Source organism: Cuculus canorus, chromosome 1, assembly GCF_017976375.1.
Source record: "Cuculus canorus isolate bCucCan1 chromosome 1, bCucCan1.pri, whole genome shotgun sequence".
Lineage (NCBI taxonomy): Eukaryota > Metazoa > Chordata > Aves > Cuculiformes > Cuculidae > Cuculus > Cuculus canorus.
The window spans coordinates 169554626-169572563 of record NC_071401.1 but is presented as its reverse complement, the minus strand read 5'-3'; the positions used below and the strand labels follow the sequence as shown (position 1 = coordinate 169572563).

The window sequence follows — 17938 nt, the reverse complement described above, 5'->3', positions numbered from 1 at the left end:
TTTCTCTCTATGGCCCTCAATTTGAATCTAATCGTAAAATGTAGCCATGTCCTAGAAAAGCAGGCTTTGGAAAAGTGCACCTTGGAAGGAATCTGATGTGCAAGACACATTTTATAATAATTTAGTTAAGATGGAAAAAAATCATGCACTTGGACTCACTACTGATTTATTAGTGGCTGTTACCTTAGCTCCCTTGAAGGAATCCTCATTTGCTGCTCTGTAGTTCACTGCATGAAATTCTTCTGTGGTGCTTTCCTCACAGCTGAAACGAGGAAAGACTTCTCTTTTAAAGGTAATTCCAGTTTTCCTGCTGTATTGAGTCATCTACAGCTTTTCATTACATAGCCGTACTAGATATTTAACTGGATATGTAGAGTACAACAAAATAAACATTTAGGTAAGAGGATGGTCTGAGTATTCGGTAAAAGCTATTCAATAAATTACTGCACCATTAAAACCTCTAAAGACCTTGAAAGCTGACTTTAGTGCAGGTGAACTTGCCTGTTGAAAAGCTTAGTGAAATTAAGGAAATATTTGCATGATTTTCATCGTTGCTTAATCAAGTGTTATCATCACGCACCTGTGTAAAGTTAGTCAAATGACTACGTTAATGCCTTATTCTTGGTTTTATGCTATTAAAATAATGAACATAAGACTCTACTAATGTCTTTTTAATTGAATAAAATAAAAGGATGCATTTATATTAAATGATAACACAGTCAGGATATTTTTTAACAGCTAAGAATATAACTGAAACATCTGCAAACCCTTACAGACAGGAGCAGTTGGTTATTTAGCCCATCAGAAATTCAGACAAGTGCATCATAGATATTTTTTTGGGTGCTTCAGCACAGTACCCTGCTTAAACCCTTCCGGTTATTGGTATATAGCTTATCCAGACTTACCAGAATCAATCATATCACAGCAGTATTCAAAACAGACAGACCATTTAAGTCCAAAATACTACATTTTTAGACACGAGTGGTACAGATCCACTTTGTCTTTGCATTCCTGATTTATAGTTATTTGTCCCAAGTGAATGAGCTTGTGTTACTAGCTTGTGTTGAAATAGTCCTTGTTTGTGTAGTTGCATAGGTGGTTGTCTTAGTAGAAGAATTGTCTTTGCCAACTAGAATGCTCTTGGGAGTTCTGAGCATTGCATTTTGAAGTGTCTTTTCAATAGTAATTTCACACTGTGTACACTTTTGTGAATTGAACACTGTATTTTAAGATAAAAAGTGTGCCAGTATCAATCACATGATTACTTTAATCAGTCTTTTTTATAAAGAAATTATGTAATTGCTCTGTAGCTTAAAATACAATACTTCTTAAATTTCATCAGTCTTGTTTTCTGCAGTTGCCCAGATAACTCTCTTACATAGCTTCTCTAAAGAAAACAGATTTTGGCACCCAATCATTGGACTTGCACTAATATGAGGATAAATAGATTGGAAACAGTTGTCAGTACCTGTTACACTTAATTTTGCAAACATAATATTGAGGGCTGTAACCACTAAAATGGATTATGTGACCTTTCTGAAAATTATTTTGAAAGAGAATTTTCATTAAAGAACAGATGTGGTGAATATGTTGTTTGCCAGATACACCATTACTGACATAACAGCTTTGCTGCAAATAGTGTTTTCAGTAATGCTTTTATATTACTAAAAATAATTTCCTACAGTTTGTTAGAGATTTTAAAAAATACAGCTGTTGAGTCACTACAGAGAATATGAGAGATTTCTTAGGGACAGCAAAGAGGAGTCACATTTTGCCTGCGTAACTTAAGGTTAAGGCTGATCTTTAGGGAACAATTTCTGAAAATCTTTTCCTCTGGTTCAAACTACCGTGCCTTTAGAAGAACTGATGAGTATTTACCTTGTTTGAAAGACTGCTTTCTATTATGCAAGGAGTGAAATTTATTTTTATCTCATTCAGTCCAAATCTGAGCATGACTTGCAGGGAAGCTTCTGATGTAATGTGGATTTTTAATCAAAATCCAATATACACCCACGTTGCTGGTGGAAAATTTGCTTTGTGCATGAGATGCATGCTTAGCTTGTGTGTTTAATTACAATTCTTTGAGTTAAAAATATGTGGTGCCAATATACCTTACGAGTTAATCTTTTCATGTCCATTCTGTTTTCTATAAAAGGAAATTCTTTGTACTGAGGAAGAATTTGATCCTTTGAAGTTTACGTGATTCTATGTGAGCCAGACTACACAAACATTTTAGAAGATGCACTGATAACCAAATATCTAAAGGCTTTTTTCTTTAGAAAATCCAGCTTTCTTGCTTGCTGATAGTGATAAAACTTGCATTTTTCTCTTTTTTTTTTTTTTTTTAATTGTTGTAATGCTGTGCAAATGTTAAATATTTTTGGGCATGTTGGTGATAAGGCTAAATTAAGCTCTGTATGAGTTGCTAATGTTAGGGGTAGAGTTCTGAGATTTTTAGTTGTTCCTTAAGCTCTCTTTTACCCTGTACAAGGTAATGCTTAATACCAAGGATCAGGAGATGGCATAGAAATTGGTGTATTTTGACACACCTCCTTTGTATGTATAAGTATTTAATCTCTACACTAATTTGGAGCTCAAATATTTCAGAGGAAATCCTGGAGCGTTACTCATAGTGAATTGCTTGTATGACCAGTTTCCCATTTTATGTCCTTTTACAAATAATTTAGCTCTTTATGCTGTTAATGACACCACCGTGATCTTATCTTCATTCATTATGTTGTTTGCCTCTCAGAGTCTGGAAGATCCTGTGGGGTGTGACATAGATGTATATACGTAATACGTATAAACTCTTTTGTGTGGGTGAATCTACAGGATTGTGTTAAAAGTAATGATTGCAGTTAACATGAAGGTCCTGCAACATCATGTATCTCAGACAGTTTGTTACCTAAATTCTTCCATTCTTTCACTTAATTGCTTCCAAATGTCAGGTCCTCTGCTGGAATTTACTTGTACGTTGTAGGCCTCTATTTAGATGGTTGGAGTATGCTCCTCCTCCTCTACAGATGCACTCCAGTGTTTTTTATATCTGAGGTTTATTTACGTATTTGGCATTTCTGAAAATACTACCTAAACCTCTCAAGTTTTTTTAACCTTTCTGAAGATACATTTTAATTGCTAATGTCAGGTAGTCTGGTTTGAATATGTTAAATATTCTAAGTAATGATTTCTATCCAAGAGCAGCTGAAAGAGAAGAGATAATGAGGGAGTTTAGGGAATGGGAGCCGTAAGAGGAAGGTGGGAAAAATAAAAATCTATATAGGAGTCCTGTAAAGCGGTGTTGTCCATTTTGTGATTTCTGAGCCATAAACAGTGTATCAAGAATACAGTGACTGTGGTGGGGCTTTGAGTCTGCCATATAACCCAGTGCACAGTAATAATATGGTTGTTTTCCATCTGTATGAGAGAGGTGTTTGGTAGAATATTAATTAACTGTTTTCAATTCTTTGGATTATTTTGAAGATATTGTTCATGAAAATCTGAAAATGGGGTCAGATGGTGAAAGTGACCAAGCTTCTGGGACGTCATCTGATGAAGTGCAGTCTCCCACAGGAGTTTGTCTCAGAAACCGGATACACAGACGAATCTCAATGGAGGTAATTTACCTTTCATATAAGGATTATTTGAATTGACAAGAAAGTTGGGGGTTGCTTTAGTTTTTTATTATAACTGGTTGTCTTCTCAATTAACCGAAACCGTTCTGACATATATTTTGTGCAGAGAGCATTATTTTTATGTTCCTTAAATTGCTGTCTCCACTTGTCACATAGAAATAAGATTTTTATCTTGCATTGTTTATGAGCTTTTAATTTTGAAATATGTGTGTCTTGAAACATGGATTTTTTTTGGAAGAATGTTAAGTGTAGAATTTTAATATTTCTGTCACATTCGTTGCAATTCACTGAGTATAGTCAACAAGATATACTCTCTAGACATTTTTACTTCATACTGTTTTCTGATCTTTGTAAAACTAGCACTACCGCAGCAATGATCCCGACTGCTTCAGCCTTTCCTCTCTTCCTGTTTTTTAATGAACGGAACTTTACAGGATGGTAAACAAAAGGAGGAAAAATACCTTACGAATAACTGTGCACATAATTTCCTTTATTTATGAGTCTCATTATGAATACTAGCCACCCTTGTGCTTGCTTTTTTGTCATTTCCCTTGGAAAAGAAAAACAGAACACTTCCCTGTTTCTTGAGTGTATAAAAGTTACAGTGGGAATAAGGCCTTTGTTAGAGAAGCATCTAAAATTTTGTAGTTGCTGCTTTATAGCATACACACCGATATGCATGGTTTGTAAGATTTAAAGTCTTCATTCAAAGCCTGATGTCAAATACAGGATTGGGGAAACAAATCTGGATACGTTACAGTAGGGTATATGTGCCAAAATTTTTTTTATTTGTGAGGCGTTTCGTTATGCTAGGAATTCCAAGACTCTACGCATGTAATGCTGATACGATTCCAAGAACTTGTGAACTAGCTGTATTAATTATTTATATAGTTTCTTGCACCTGGGAGGTTTTGTCTTCAAACTCCTGAATTTGTATGTTAATCTAAGTTTTGATCTAAAGACTATTCAACCATTTACTTGGGTCTGTTGATTTATGCAGAATGTTTAAATTAAGGGGCATAAAAATGGTCAGTGTCAAAACTTGCAGATGAGAATGTGTGCTGAAAAAACTAAATGTCAAGGAAATTATTTAAAAGTGTTCTTTACTTTTTGTTTATTTTCTGTTTCCTCTACATTTTGAAACATGCAGAACAGGCAGGAAAGATACAAGGAAATTAATGATACATAGTGAAATTAACAAACTGAAATGGAAATGTGTCAAGTCTACAAGAGAGGACTAAGAACCATTAAAATATTGTCTTTTAGATTAGGGATTCAAAAATATGTAAAAGAAATTACAAGAGAACTCAATAGTCATTAAAGTTCAGGAAATTCCTGTGTAATTTTTCAGAAGATGTCAAATAAAACCATCTTTTCAGTGGCCTCTTTAAATGAGAAACAACTCAATATTGCTGTTTAAGAGCCTTTGGGAAGCTTCTGCTTAAGTTTTGTTTATTCTATGCTAATTTTCCCATTTTTCTCCAAATTCCAAATGATTGTTTGTGATTGTTGATATTAACATTTCTTCACTGACTGGCTCAGTCAATGAGAGCACTGGGGTTTTTTGGCAGTTATTAATGTATATTCTGAAAGAATTGTAACCTTTCCTCGAGATCACTTCAGTATTGATATGGTGATGTTTCTGATAAAGATTCAAGCTAATGCCTCCGAACACGCTTGCTTCTGAATTTTAAGAATGCTGTCATTGAGACGTATTTTTGGATGACTTAAGTTTAGTTCTTAGAAGTGTTTTGTAGCAGAGTAGGTGGGAGTTTCACCAGATTGTGCATTCTAGAGGCAAAAAAACCTGAAAGCATCTTTGTAGCTTTGCTTAAAATGGCTTTCTAATAATTTTCTTTTCAGTCGACTTTCTCATTTCCTAAGTGAAAAGGCCTTAAGTGATTACATCGACTGCCGGTCTTTCCCTCCTCCTATTTTTCCCATGGGTCATTTTCTGTCAGTTTTGACAGATGGATAGAAATCGCAGATGCTAATTTTCAATTAATTTCTGTGAAAAAAGCTTTGCATCTGAAGAGATTGCTAATGCATCCACTGCCAGGAAAGATGCAGCCTTTATGTGAACACTTTATGCGGTATCCACATGTGAGTTGTCTCAAAATGGGCATCCATAGAAAACCAGGTTTTACTGGTTTTGCTTTTCATGGAATGGGATGATGATCACTTGCTTCCTTGGCCTTTGAAAGGAGCAGGTAAAGGTTTCCTCTTGTACCAAATCTTGCCTGCATGCCTTGGGTGATTTGTGCACGGGAGCTGACTGGTTCATTAGTAGTTATTTGATTATATAAGGAGAAAAAAAGCAGTCTTTGTTGTGAAGTAAGTTTCTGTTACTTCAATTTTATTTTGCTGGTTTGTTGGGAATCTGTCATCTCTAGACATCATTGGGCAGCCTGAGGCCATATTCTCTTTAGAGCAATTTAGGATGAATTATAGCTGTATGCTATATGTGCAGGTTGGCGTAAATTAGTATGTGTGTGATAGTATGTTTTTGCTGCATTCTGCTGAAGTCATCATGATTGAAATCCATTGTAGAATGTATTTGATTGAATATACAGATTGGATAAACTCAATGAAGTAGTATTCCTCATTCATCTGCATTAAGATGAATGTGCCTGTCACACTATGACTATATCCTTTGGTTTTGTTAAGTTTTGGCAGTATTCCTTCTATTTGTAATATTTTTGAACAGAATTTCTTGATTGTATGTGTTTGTTTCTCTCTGTTGAATTAACAGAAGTCCTGATTTGTTTTAAAGGTAACTAATCAGGTAAAGTTGAAACTTTGGAACAGTTCTTTTAGCTTCGTGTGTATAATCAAATTTTTCTTGTTCAGCTTGACTTTCCTCTAGAATTCTAAAAATTAGCACCCCATCGAAAAAAACAACTATTCTTTAAAAAATGCTTACTAAAAACATGCATACTGTAATCAAAGTGCTAATTACCAGCACTGAGTGTAAGTATTCTTGGGATGTTTTGTACATTAGAATACACGTTTTGATTCTTTGTGTCCACCTTCACTACAGTGAATCATACAATAAAGCTGCTTTCTCTATAATTGTTTTGTAAAACAGAGCTGCCAATAAAATTCTAACATTATTAAAAAGCAAACAGATTCCCTTATCCAGAGTATGTGCAAGATTTTGTTGAGAAAGAAAACTTGATCTTTTTGTGTTTTTTATATAGAGATACTCTGGAAGATAGAGAATTGGAAAATAGGCAATGAGTGTGTAACTAGAAAATGTGTTCGGTGTAGCAGAATCTCCATTGCAATAGAAAGCTGAAATTTCATAACCTTAAGTTGAACTGGTTTAGAGAGGAAATCCTCATACTGCAATGTAGCCTAAATATGAAGCATTCTAGATACAAAACGTGATAATGCAATGAGAGGGAATACTGCTGTGCAGAGAAAAATTTGCTGGGGTAAAAACTTTCCATCCGCAGTAGCAGCCACGAAGATAACCAGCTTTCAATCTGTCACACCCCCCTCAAGTGACATAACACTTAAGCCAGCACATAGCTGTTTCAGACAACGAGATCCTATGAATTTGCTTTTGAATTTGACAACACTGCAGTTGTGGAACAAGATTTTTTTTAAAAATGATTATTCATTGTTGTCATGTGCTTAGAAAACAAAGAGAACATACCAGAATCTCATTGTGTTGCCTAGATAAAGTTTATTTTGCCTGTAATCCGCAGGCTACAAATGGTTCATAAAGCAGTTGGTGGGGTTTTTTCCCTCCCTCCTCCCCCCACCATGCTGACAGTAGATGTGAGCATCTATTGTGTGAGGAACTGAGTTTCAGACAGCTGATAGTTTTTAATTAAAATGTCGATTAATCTCATGTTAATGATTACTTAGTACATCAGTATAACTGTTGTATCAAAACAGATCTATGGAATAATTTTTTTCAAGCGCCAGAAGCTGTACAGGCTAAGAAGGAATACATGTATGTCTGTCTTATACGTATAGGTGCCTTCATCATGTATTGAGAAACATTTCTCCTGACCATGGAGTTACAGCTTAAAGCATTTTCACTTTGATTTGCTGGGAAAGAAGACATGGGCAATAATGCATTAATGTAAATTCATGTTTCAAGCCGTAAGCATTCACTGGGGGCCCTGTGCCTGTGCACTGGGTAGTGAATGCTTCATTAAGAGCTGTGGTGGATAAAAAATAGAGAGATACAGACTGTGCAAATTAAAACATCTGTTTCCCTTTCCCATAAGTCCAAGGTCTGTAAGCCGTCTCCGTATGTGCACTGGCGAAGGGCCATAACCCACCGATCACCAGCCTGTTTCCCAGATACTTTATCCTGAGAAACAGTTCTTATCCATCCGACTGTCACATTAGTGACAGGAGCGTGATCCAGATTGGGCTGCTCCTACCACACTGCTGTGGGGTACAATTCTCCCCTGGGAGGATTAGCTGCAGAGTTAGCCCTTGTAGCTGAAAAAAAGAGAAATGCAAAGGCTACAAAGTGATCATGTAGTCATGTGTGCGTTGTTCTGTTCACTTTCTGAAAGAAAGAATGTAGATGAGAAATAAGTTTTGAGTGAGCTCTGCCCTTGACCAGAGCTGTGACTGCTTCAGGGGGTCTTGGCAGATTCTGAGTAACTGGATCTGCTCTTGGTCCAGCTGGGCAAGTGTACCTTCCCCAGAGAAAAACCCACAAAATCAATTAATGTTTCAGCTGATGTGATGATTTTCTGTTTGTAGGCTTCAGATTAGAGTGTGGTTTGTAGGTCCCTGTTCACATATGCAAATAGGGCACTATGGGCTGCATTCAGTAGTTGAAATTCTTGGAACAGCAGATTGGATGGCACTACTGACTCAGGCTTTTGGTCTTACAGGGGCAGTAAGGTATTTTCTCCTGGCATTAGCTGGAGAGGCAGGAAGCACTTCCTCAAAGACAATCTGAGCATTCAGCCCTACATCTCTTGCCACTCAAGAGGCTCCCTTGGATCGCCAGCAAGCATTACTCGCTGTGCTTTCTCTGAGCAAAAGTTCTTCCTTCCCCCTTCCTTCTGTGCTTGGCAGCCATGTAACTCCTTCTGCCTTATTTACTGGATTTTATCTAATATCTTTCTCTGCACCTCCTGAGAGTGCATAGCTTTTCTTCTGATAATCTCTTCTGTGAATCTAAGCATGTGGTCACTTACCAGAAGGTTTCAGTGCTTGACAGAAAAAAAACTTACCTGAATGCAATCAAGCCTTTTTTTTTTGATTTTCAGTAGTCACTGAAGTGGTAACAGTCTTGGTACCTGTTATTTTTTTTAAACGCCTGCTTTCAAGTTCACATGAAGCTCAGTGTTTTCCAGGTCATTCTTGAAAAACAAAACCACGTGTTCTAAATTACGAGAATAGTTTTGACAAAACTGGTGGACCTCCTTGTGATCTATTTGATTAGGAGACTTTATTTTCTTCTACAGAAGAAAACTGATGTGCAACAAAATACTATTTCAGCTTGGTAATGGACAGACTTCTTTAACCTACATTTTACTACGTTTTCGTGGGTAACTGTTGTCAACAACTGATGTGGCTTTGCCCTTCTGTTACAAACCTTTGCAACCCTAATGCTAAAGTTCTTGCATTGCACTTGCAAATACTACTTACCTTAGAAATGTCACTACACTAAGCAGTACCTTTTCTATAAGGATGAAATAACTGAGGTTTTGGGTTTGTTTTTTTTTCATAGCTTGGTTTTCCTTTTAATTTCCATTTAAGAGCAGTCTGCTATCATACTGGATGTGCCCAGTCATCTACAAAACACACCTCTAGTAATGACTGGAATGCAGCAGGTGAGAAGTCAGTACTTGCATGCGGTTTCATAACCTGTACTCCAGCCTCACTGTCCTGTCCAGGAAGGTCAGATTTCCAGTTTCCCTATTCAAGAAGTTGGTTTAGTTTGAATTAGACAGTTTCATCCAGGGAGTTTCCCTTTCATACTTGCAATTTTGTGTTAATGTGAATGGTCCGTATTAGTACAATAATTTAACATTACAGAGAGCTGTTTTAAGGGTCCAGCTTGCATTTTTGCAGTGATAATGTTCTGTTTTCTTTGTCGTGGTATTTTTTCTAGTCCACTTCCTCTATACCTCATTCTTCGTGTAAGCTGGTAAACCTTTTTCTTTAGGGCAGTTTATCCTACTACTTTGTTACAGAAACTGATGAGAACATAAGGAATTCTACATTTAAAATTCAGGAAAGTATAGTACTGAATGAGGCAGAGCTTGCTTTTTTAGCATCTTTTACTGCCCAACAACTAGCCCTGAGTCAAAAAGCCATCAGACCCTAGATTTCAGCGGGGTTTAAGAACGCCACAGAGGGGTATCTTTTTAGGTGATAATGTAGACAGACAAACAAAATCAGACATGATCTTTCTATGGTTATGAATAATTTTTCTTCCTTACACTCTCTTAAGTTCACTTCCTTACAAACTCTCTTGAGATGCAATAAAACAATAATGAAACAAGGAAAAAAAAAAACCCAGGAAGAATTTTTAAATATTTCTGGCACAGTTTGTCACAAATGTCCTGTGTATTTCAACACTCGATGGAAGTGAAGTAATGTCTCGCATGTGAGTTTCATTTGTCGTTTCCCAGATTTTTCAAAACTGAGCTTATATCACACACTTTATTTGGTGAGACTAGAAGCTCCTGGAATGCTGCTTCTGAATCTTGTATTTGTGCTGAACAATTTCAGCCTTTCACCTTAAAAATGCCAACAGAGATGAAGTAAATACAAAAAACTGCCCTTGGGTTTGTTTTTTTTAAAAAGAATGAGAGCAGTTTTTATTCAGCTAGTTGACAGTCTGAACAGCATATATATATGTGAAATCAAAATTTTTCTTAAAAGTATTATGGAGAAGAAATTGATCAGAATTCATATTTTTTACTGTTTATGTGGAAAAAATGCTGTCTGTTGACCTGTAATTCTAGTTTTGTGGGTTCAAAAATACTAATTGTCACAAGTATTACTGAAAAAATATTTAGGTGGTTTCATAAGTTCCACCACATTCAGCATAAAAAATGTCTTCCTTCCTAATATCTAGTCTAAACCTCTCTTCTTTTAGTTTAAAACCATTAACCATTGTCTGGGTGCTACAGGCCCTGCTAAAAAGTTTTTCCCTATCTTAAAGCCCCCTTTAAGTATTGAAAGGTCACAATAAGGTCTCCTTGTAGTCGTCTCTTCTCAAAGCTGAACAACCCCAACTCTCTCAGCCTCTCTTCATAGTGCAGGTGTTCCAGGCCTTTGATCGTTTTTGTGATCCCTTGAAATGTTTTATGTGCTTGATTTGATTAGCATATTGATTTAATTGATGAGTGAATGCCATATCTTGGGTCATTTCTATCCTAAATATAAAAAGCCACCTGCTTCAGTACTCAAAATTGATTTTTTCCTGACTGGTGTTGCATTCCAATAGCCTGGCTGAAAACCAGCATGGATTTATGGAGTCACAGGCAGCAGTGATCCTTTGTAAATAATTACGAAAATTATGTTTTCCTTACTGCTTCTAACAGAAGAAGGGGTTCTTTGAAGACCCTTTCTTCAAATTTAACAGAATGGTAATTCATTCACTGGGATTTAATTTTTTCTGTAAAATAATAAGAACAACATTACTCAAAAGTAAAGAAAAAATGTAGTATTCAGGTATAAACCATTCTGAAGAAGGCAGAAGATAAGCACTTTCTGCATCACAGTGAAATTGTAGTTACAGGTGTTAGTTGAGTGGCAAAATGATGATGGTGGTTTTATATACCTAGTAGGAAGACTGTTATAGATAACTCATCCTAGTTGTTGAAATAGTGGGTTTGGTTACGGTAGTGGACGCTTGTTTATAAAGATGGTAAAATAGTATGCTACAACTATGCTATAGGTTCCTTTTGAAGGATGTGTGTGGTAGTCTTTTGCCTCAAAACTTCGGAGAACTACAGAGCTGTAACCAAACAACATAGTTCTCTATATTCTCTGAATTGGGGTTGGGCTTTTTTCTGTTTGCTTTTGCTTCTCGCAGTCTTGTCGTATGTCAGAATTCTGTAGAGGGTCCAGTTGGCTTCAACTGTGCTAACTCTGTCACTTAACAAAAATGTGCTGAAATTAGATAAGACTACCTTCAGGAAAAACTCCACGTGGTGTTTGACTCTAAAATGGTAAAGTAAATACACACATACAAGGTTGCACATTAGTGTGTTTAAATTCTCATTGGCATAAGCAAATGCTTTTCACTTAATTTGTCTGCGTATCATGAAGTAGCACATAATACACCTTTTTATTTAAAAAATTCAGGGAAAGAATACTATAATAAGTGAGATTTTTAAAAGTAAGCATACCATGAAGTTCAGCCATTGCATAGAGGGTTATATGATGTAGCATTTGAGATCTCATCAAGCATTCCCCAGTGAACAAAAGCACTATCACTTACTAGTGAACAGCTTGTGGTTGCAGCTGACATACCACACTGGTATCTGCTAAAACTGGTGAGAAGACTAATTCAGACCCATGCTTACACAAGAGAGCAAAGTGTTTTCATTTGATCTATGGTGGATTGTTTGGGCTGTCAGACCAGTGTTTGTAGACTTGGAAGAATAATTGGTTTTGGTTTTTATTGATTGAATTGAACAATATTTACTCTTAAAAGATAAGCTCAAATTTCAGGGAGAGGTGGAGAGCTTGTTGTCTGCTCTAAGTATTTACTTTAAGAAACATTTGGTCTAGAAATGTAACTTCACAATAAACTGAAGAACCAAAGCAGTAAGGACTGGTATGTAATGATTCAGCTTGGCCATACCCAATAGTTTGTGTCGTCACTGACTACCCTTTCCAGACAGGGCCAGCTTCTTTCTCCTCTTGGCTACTGAACTTACATCAGCAGATAATTAGTCATTTTGTTTTGAAGGGATAGTTTCCTGTCAGTTGATTTCTTATACCATGCAACTGAGTTGTTAGCTTAGAGCATGTTCTTCTCCAAGAAGCCAGGGGAACATCTGGCCACAGGCAATGAAATACCAGGTTTGCAGATAGTCGGCTGTTAGATTAGTTAAATGAAACATCCAAGAAATAGTGAACTGAGGCTGATAGTATCATCAGACTGAGGCTGATGCTATCATGGTTTTCCCTTCCAGTTTTTCCGATGAGTCAATGAGTCATTTGGTAGTACAAGGTTGCTGGAGGTTTTTTTGCCTCATACTGCTTCACTGGCAGAAGCCCAAGGCTTTCTTCTCTTGCTGCAGTTCTGAGTGCGGTAGCAGACTGAAACAGCGATGGGATTGAAAGATCGATTGCATTGGTAGCCCAGTAGATTTGGGAAGGATTTGTTGTTCCTACTCCAGCAAGAAAGAAACAGTTTGCAAATTGGCACATTTGTTAAAGGATAAAAAGAAAAGTAGTCTTTAGTTTTTCTTTTTCTACTTTTTATAGCATAGTGAGGATTGGAGTTGGGAACACCTCAACAAATCCTTCCCTAAGGCAGTTTTATGATGATGAAGATGATTTTTATTATTATTAATGCAGTTTTGTGCAAAGTATTAGTGTTTATTATTAAATGTGCTGTATAAGTTAAAGATGTAATGTCAAATCATCAGAAGAAAAGACTAAAAAGTGTGACTGTTTCAAATTGCTTCATTTTAAAGCTTTTTTAACAGGTAAGAGTTAGAATCATCTTTATTTCACTTAATTGAAGTTTACGGAAGTGTGCAGTGCATCTTGGAAAAAATAAATGGTGAATTAAGGAAAAACAGTTTTTTATTTTAATATCTGATTTAAAGTGTAAAAAGTTAACAGTGCTGCTTTCACAAGTAAGAATAGGTTTATTCTGTGGACAGCTATACTTTTTTGACAGAGTTTAAAAGAAGTGAGAGTAGATCTGTTGACCAGGAATAAGACCTCCTTTTAGGGCACTAAAGAATATTATATGGGTCAAGACAAGCAATTAGAAAGGAATAGCTGGTGAGTTTGTGTTATGGAGAATAAGAAATGAGAAGAGGATAGGTAGCAAAGGAGTAGAGTTGTTTAAGAAAGAGTATGGTAACAAAACTCCAGTATTTAACTCCTGGTCTACTATGGGTGGCAAGTCAATAAGCTGATATTTGCAATGGTATTTGGGACCATCAAAAAGGGGACCAGAGAAATAAAAATTGTTGGGTTTTGGTTTTCACTTCCAAGTCTGCATGGCAAAACAGGAGGTTTTGATTTGTCTTTTTTTCATTTGGAAGACTTTTTTCATTTATTTATTTATAATGTTGTTATTCAGCTTACAGGACCTTCAGGGTTTAGGCTGGAACACCTGCCTCCTTATGCCCAAGTTTAAGTAGTCGGTGGCAGACAGAACATACACATCAAGTTACTGCAACAGGGTTGGATACAAGCCAGGCAAAAGTAAAGGCTCTACAAAGTGTAGCTCTTTTTGGAGCATTTGCTGTAGCTAGAGTTAGAAATAGATGGTAAAGATAAGCACAATTTGGGGTTGTTTATCTCCACAGAAAACAAAGTGATATTAGTATCACAAGTGCTCACATGTTTATCTGCCATCAGGCAGAGTAGGACAAATGTGATTCTCATTTCAGGCAAATGATAAAAATAGTATGCATTTCTCAGCCAGTAATAAAGCAAGACTGAGAATAAGCATTGCACACGAAGATAAAAAATGTGGTTTTAAGATGCAGAGGAGGGGGAAATTGCCACAAGCATTCTGGCTACCCTAGCAAAGCAACTGGTGCTGGAATATGTTATCCAGAATATATGCTGGAACTGGATCAAAAAATAGCTCCTTAAGCAACATACAGTTAACTGTAGGCATTGGCACATGCAGTAGTACTGCATTTACGGAACACCCATATATTCTGTGGCAAGTTGACCCTAAAGATAACCATAAAAGAGTGAAGCTAGAAAATGTTATGAATTGACCTCCTTTGGAAAAATAAATCGTAAGTGACATACAGGGGCATTCTGTAATTGTAGTTTTCTAAAAGACAGTTTATTTTACCTGAAGTACATTCTTGTCCCTTAAAGCTAGGGGTTTGCATTCCAGTAAACGTTTGCTTGTCGGAGTTACAAAGGATTGTGCCCACATTCTGTCTGCATAGTTGTGGGTCTGTGTACACCATACACCTGTTCTGTTTAAAAAAGAATACATGAGATAACATAGGGAGTTTCCCTAATTTACTACCTTTATGACTCTCTTAAATTTCTATTTCACTTTTTAAAGAAATGCAAAATTATTTAGTGTTTAAAATGGACATTAAATTTTACAGTGTTGCTAAGCTCAAAATCTTAAATATAAAAAATTAGAGTGTGCAGTGAAAACAATCAGTCCTGCCAATAATTTCACTTGCTTCCTTATTGCTTCTTTAACAGCGTTGTAGCAGGATCTTGTAACAGCCTGCATTTTTAACAGCCTGCTAATAATTTCCATTATAGAAGGTTTCTTGGTTTTAATGTTTCCTCTGCTTTAAGGTTTTTATTTTATTCTTCTTTTCTTTTTTTCTGAGAAGTGCTAGCACATATTAGATTCAATGGCTCATCAAAATCAGTGTGAAGAAAGGCCTTTGTCCAGAAGGTGTCTTTTTCATTGTTTCACAGAATTCCACAGAGGTTTAAGAAAATTAGAAGTTCTTCAAAAATCACTGTTTGCTACTGTTGCTCGTGCTCCAGCCTGGCATCATGCCAAAATAGCAGCAAGCTGTGGGGTTCAGAAGAGCAAGTTCTGCTGCTACTAAAGCAGCAGCAGAGAGATTACAATGGGACTGGGGATCTGCAACTCCGAGCTTCCTATGCTAAGGCCGGCACTTGGTGTCCTCTCCATGAAGGCTGGTCAGGGAAATGGCTGGCTTCCTCCTGCTTCGACAGCCAACTCGAACTGGCCGAAAGGCTCTTCTGTACCATCTGGCATGGTACTCTGCGATAAAAGCTGGGGGAAAGGAGGAGAAAGGGCATTTGTGACTATCGCATTTGTTTTCCCAAGCCACCGCCAGGCGTGTTCAGGCCCAGCTTTCCAGGTAGTGGCTGGACACCTGCTTGCCGATGAGAAGCAGTGAATCAATTCATTTTTCCAGTCTGCTTGGGTGCACAGCTTTTGCTTTCCCTGTTAAATTGTCATCGCCTCTACCCACAAGTCTCCTCACCATGCTTCTGTCTTCTCTGCAGCCCCCGGGAGCAGAGAGCAAGTGCGCAGCTGAGTGCAGACTCGGCTGTTTGCTGGGGTCAGCCCACAGTAGAGAATGAGGCTCCTTCTGCCATCAGCAGAACAGCTTGACTAGGTAGAGCAGGTTGCTCAGTCTAAGGCTTAAAATTGGTTGGTGTATTGGTTGGGTTTTGCTTTTCTTTTTAACATCATCTCAGTTAAATTAACTGGGTTTTTCATCTGTATCAAATTCACATAATTATAATTTCCCTTTTTTTCTGTTTAGACACTAGGAAATGTTGTGCTTATTTCTTTCCTGCACATCTAATGAATCCCCTTTCATGTTGCTGTGTAGCATTTAATTATGATTGCTTTGTTTTCCCAAGAGGTGGTTGCTTCAATTATTGCAAAAACTGGGGGGAATTAATGTGATACGGGCAAGCAAAACGTAATTTCTGTCAGGTATTTAGGTTTGCAGTCTAAATTACTTTCTTTAATTTTGCCTGTTTTAGGCAGTTAGGTAAAAGATAATTATACAAAGAAGACTTTATGTATATGACTTCATACATATAATTCTATATATGATCTTTCAAACATTGGTATAAAAATTGTCTGACTGGTAGGTAACAGTTATAGTACGTGGTTTTGAAAAAGAAGTCTTGGCTTGGTTGACACTTCAACACAGCCAATATGCGTGAGTATTGCAGGTAGAGTAGTGGTAGTGGATTATTAGGAGGAGATACCTGTAAAATACCTGTTGAAGTTTCTATGAAATCATGATGTTTTCCTGTCAGAAAAGAAACTTTCTTCAGCTCTAAGAAGGAGCATGGGTAGTGTTTTAATTTTATTTACAACATGATAAATCTAGGCTTCCAGCACTAAATACTTGAAGGGAAAAACAGGAGTGTTTACTGTCGTGTATTGTCCATTATCTTACAAATATAAGTAGAGAAATTATATTAAAAACAGATGTTACAGTCCTGAAGAAATGTTCTCCCTACTTTTCCCCTCAGGTTGTGTTGCAGGTTGGGTTATTTGTTTGGGGTTTTTTTTAAAGACAGACATTGCAGGAGGGTGGGGATGAGGATTGGTTTTGTGTACTTAAAGTAGACTGTTGTTTGTGGATTCTTTCCCTAAACTGGAATAGGTTTTGACCTCTGCATCGGTAAATACTTACATTCAAACAGCATCTCTGTAATGCAGTGTGGAGCACCAAATGTTAGTTTGCAGCTTAAGCTCGGTTTAGAAGTGAGAGTGTCACATGGATCTCTGAAGTCAGTCTTGGGGGAGGTTGCAGTTGTCTGTTGCAAAAATGGCATAGGCAGAGCTTTTGAGAATGAAGCAATGGGAATTCTGTAACAGAATTACAACTAGCTCGCATTATAACTTTCTGATACCTAAAATATTGCTATATTCAGTTTTTACAGTAGCTCAGCTCCAAAGCAGTGAATCCTTAGTAGCTGTAAAGCATCTTTGGTTTCTTTTGTTTCCCTTTCTCTCCACTTGAAAAGATACGTGTTTATTGATAGCAGAGCACATAGACCTCACAGCTTAAAGGCTGCCTTTGCTTCCTTCTTCCTTTGTACCTATCAACTTTGCATGCCTGGAAATTCTCCTTCGAGGCTGTGGAGGGAGGTGTAAAGCACCGCTTTGGCTGCCTGGAGGATGAGCGCTGTGGGAGGAGAGAACATACAGATGGAAGAGCTCTGGGGTACAATCGACTCTGTATTTCATGAGTCCTTTGAGTTGTTTTCTGTGATTTCTGTATATCTGACCAGACTCTTTAAAATACTTACTGTCAGACTAGCAGTACGGGATAGTAAGAAGAGAGCACTACAGCAGGTGTTGGTTTGATAGTGTTAATAGATAGGAGTAAGAGAAAGCTATTTTGCCACAGGGTGTTAGGAAAATAATTGATTGTATCTACTGTGTTAAGGAAGTTATATTGAAAAACTCAGCCCAGTTGTCTTCTCTTTTTCTGGCTTGGAACTTGTCAAATCTGCTTTTTTAATGGCTTTTTTTTTAATGTTTTTTATTGCCTCACTGTTGATCTGGGATAGAAAGGTGGAGTAGAGTGTGGTGCTGGTCCTGTTCCTGCAACCTCTGTCTTGTTCCAGCAGCTCTATGGTTTCCCGCTGTAGTGAAATGACAAATAAGCTTTCTTTAAGGC

At 37.1% G+C, this 17938-nt stretch overlaps 1 protein-coding gene across 2 annotated transcripts in view; it reads left to right on the top strand.

The window, feature by feature from the left end:
* The window catches only part of CDK17 (cyclin dependent kinase 17), a 93073-nt gene that overhangs the window by 54972 nt on the left and 20163 nt on the right, over nt 1–17938 (top strand). For both annotated transcript variants that reach the window (XM_054057059.1, XM_054057060.1), the window contains one exon: nt 3481–3614. In XM_054057059.1, coding sequence (XP_053913034.1) covers nt 3481–3614 — 134 coding nt within the window. The remainder of the gene's footprint in view (nt 1–3480; nt 3615–17938) is intronic.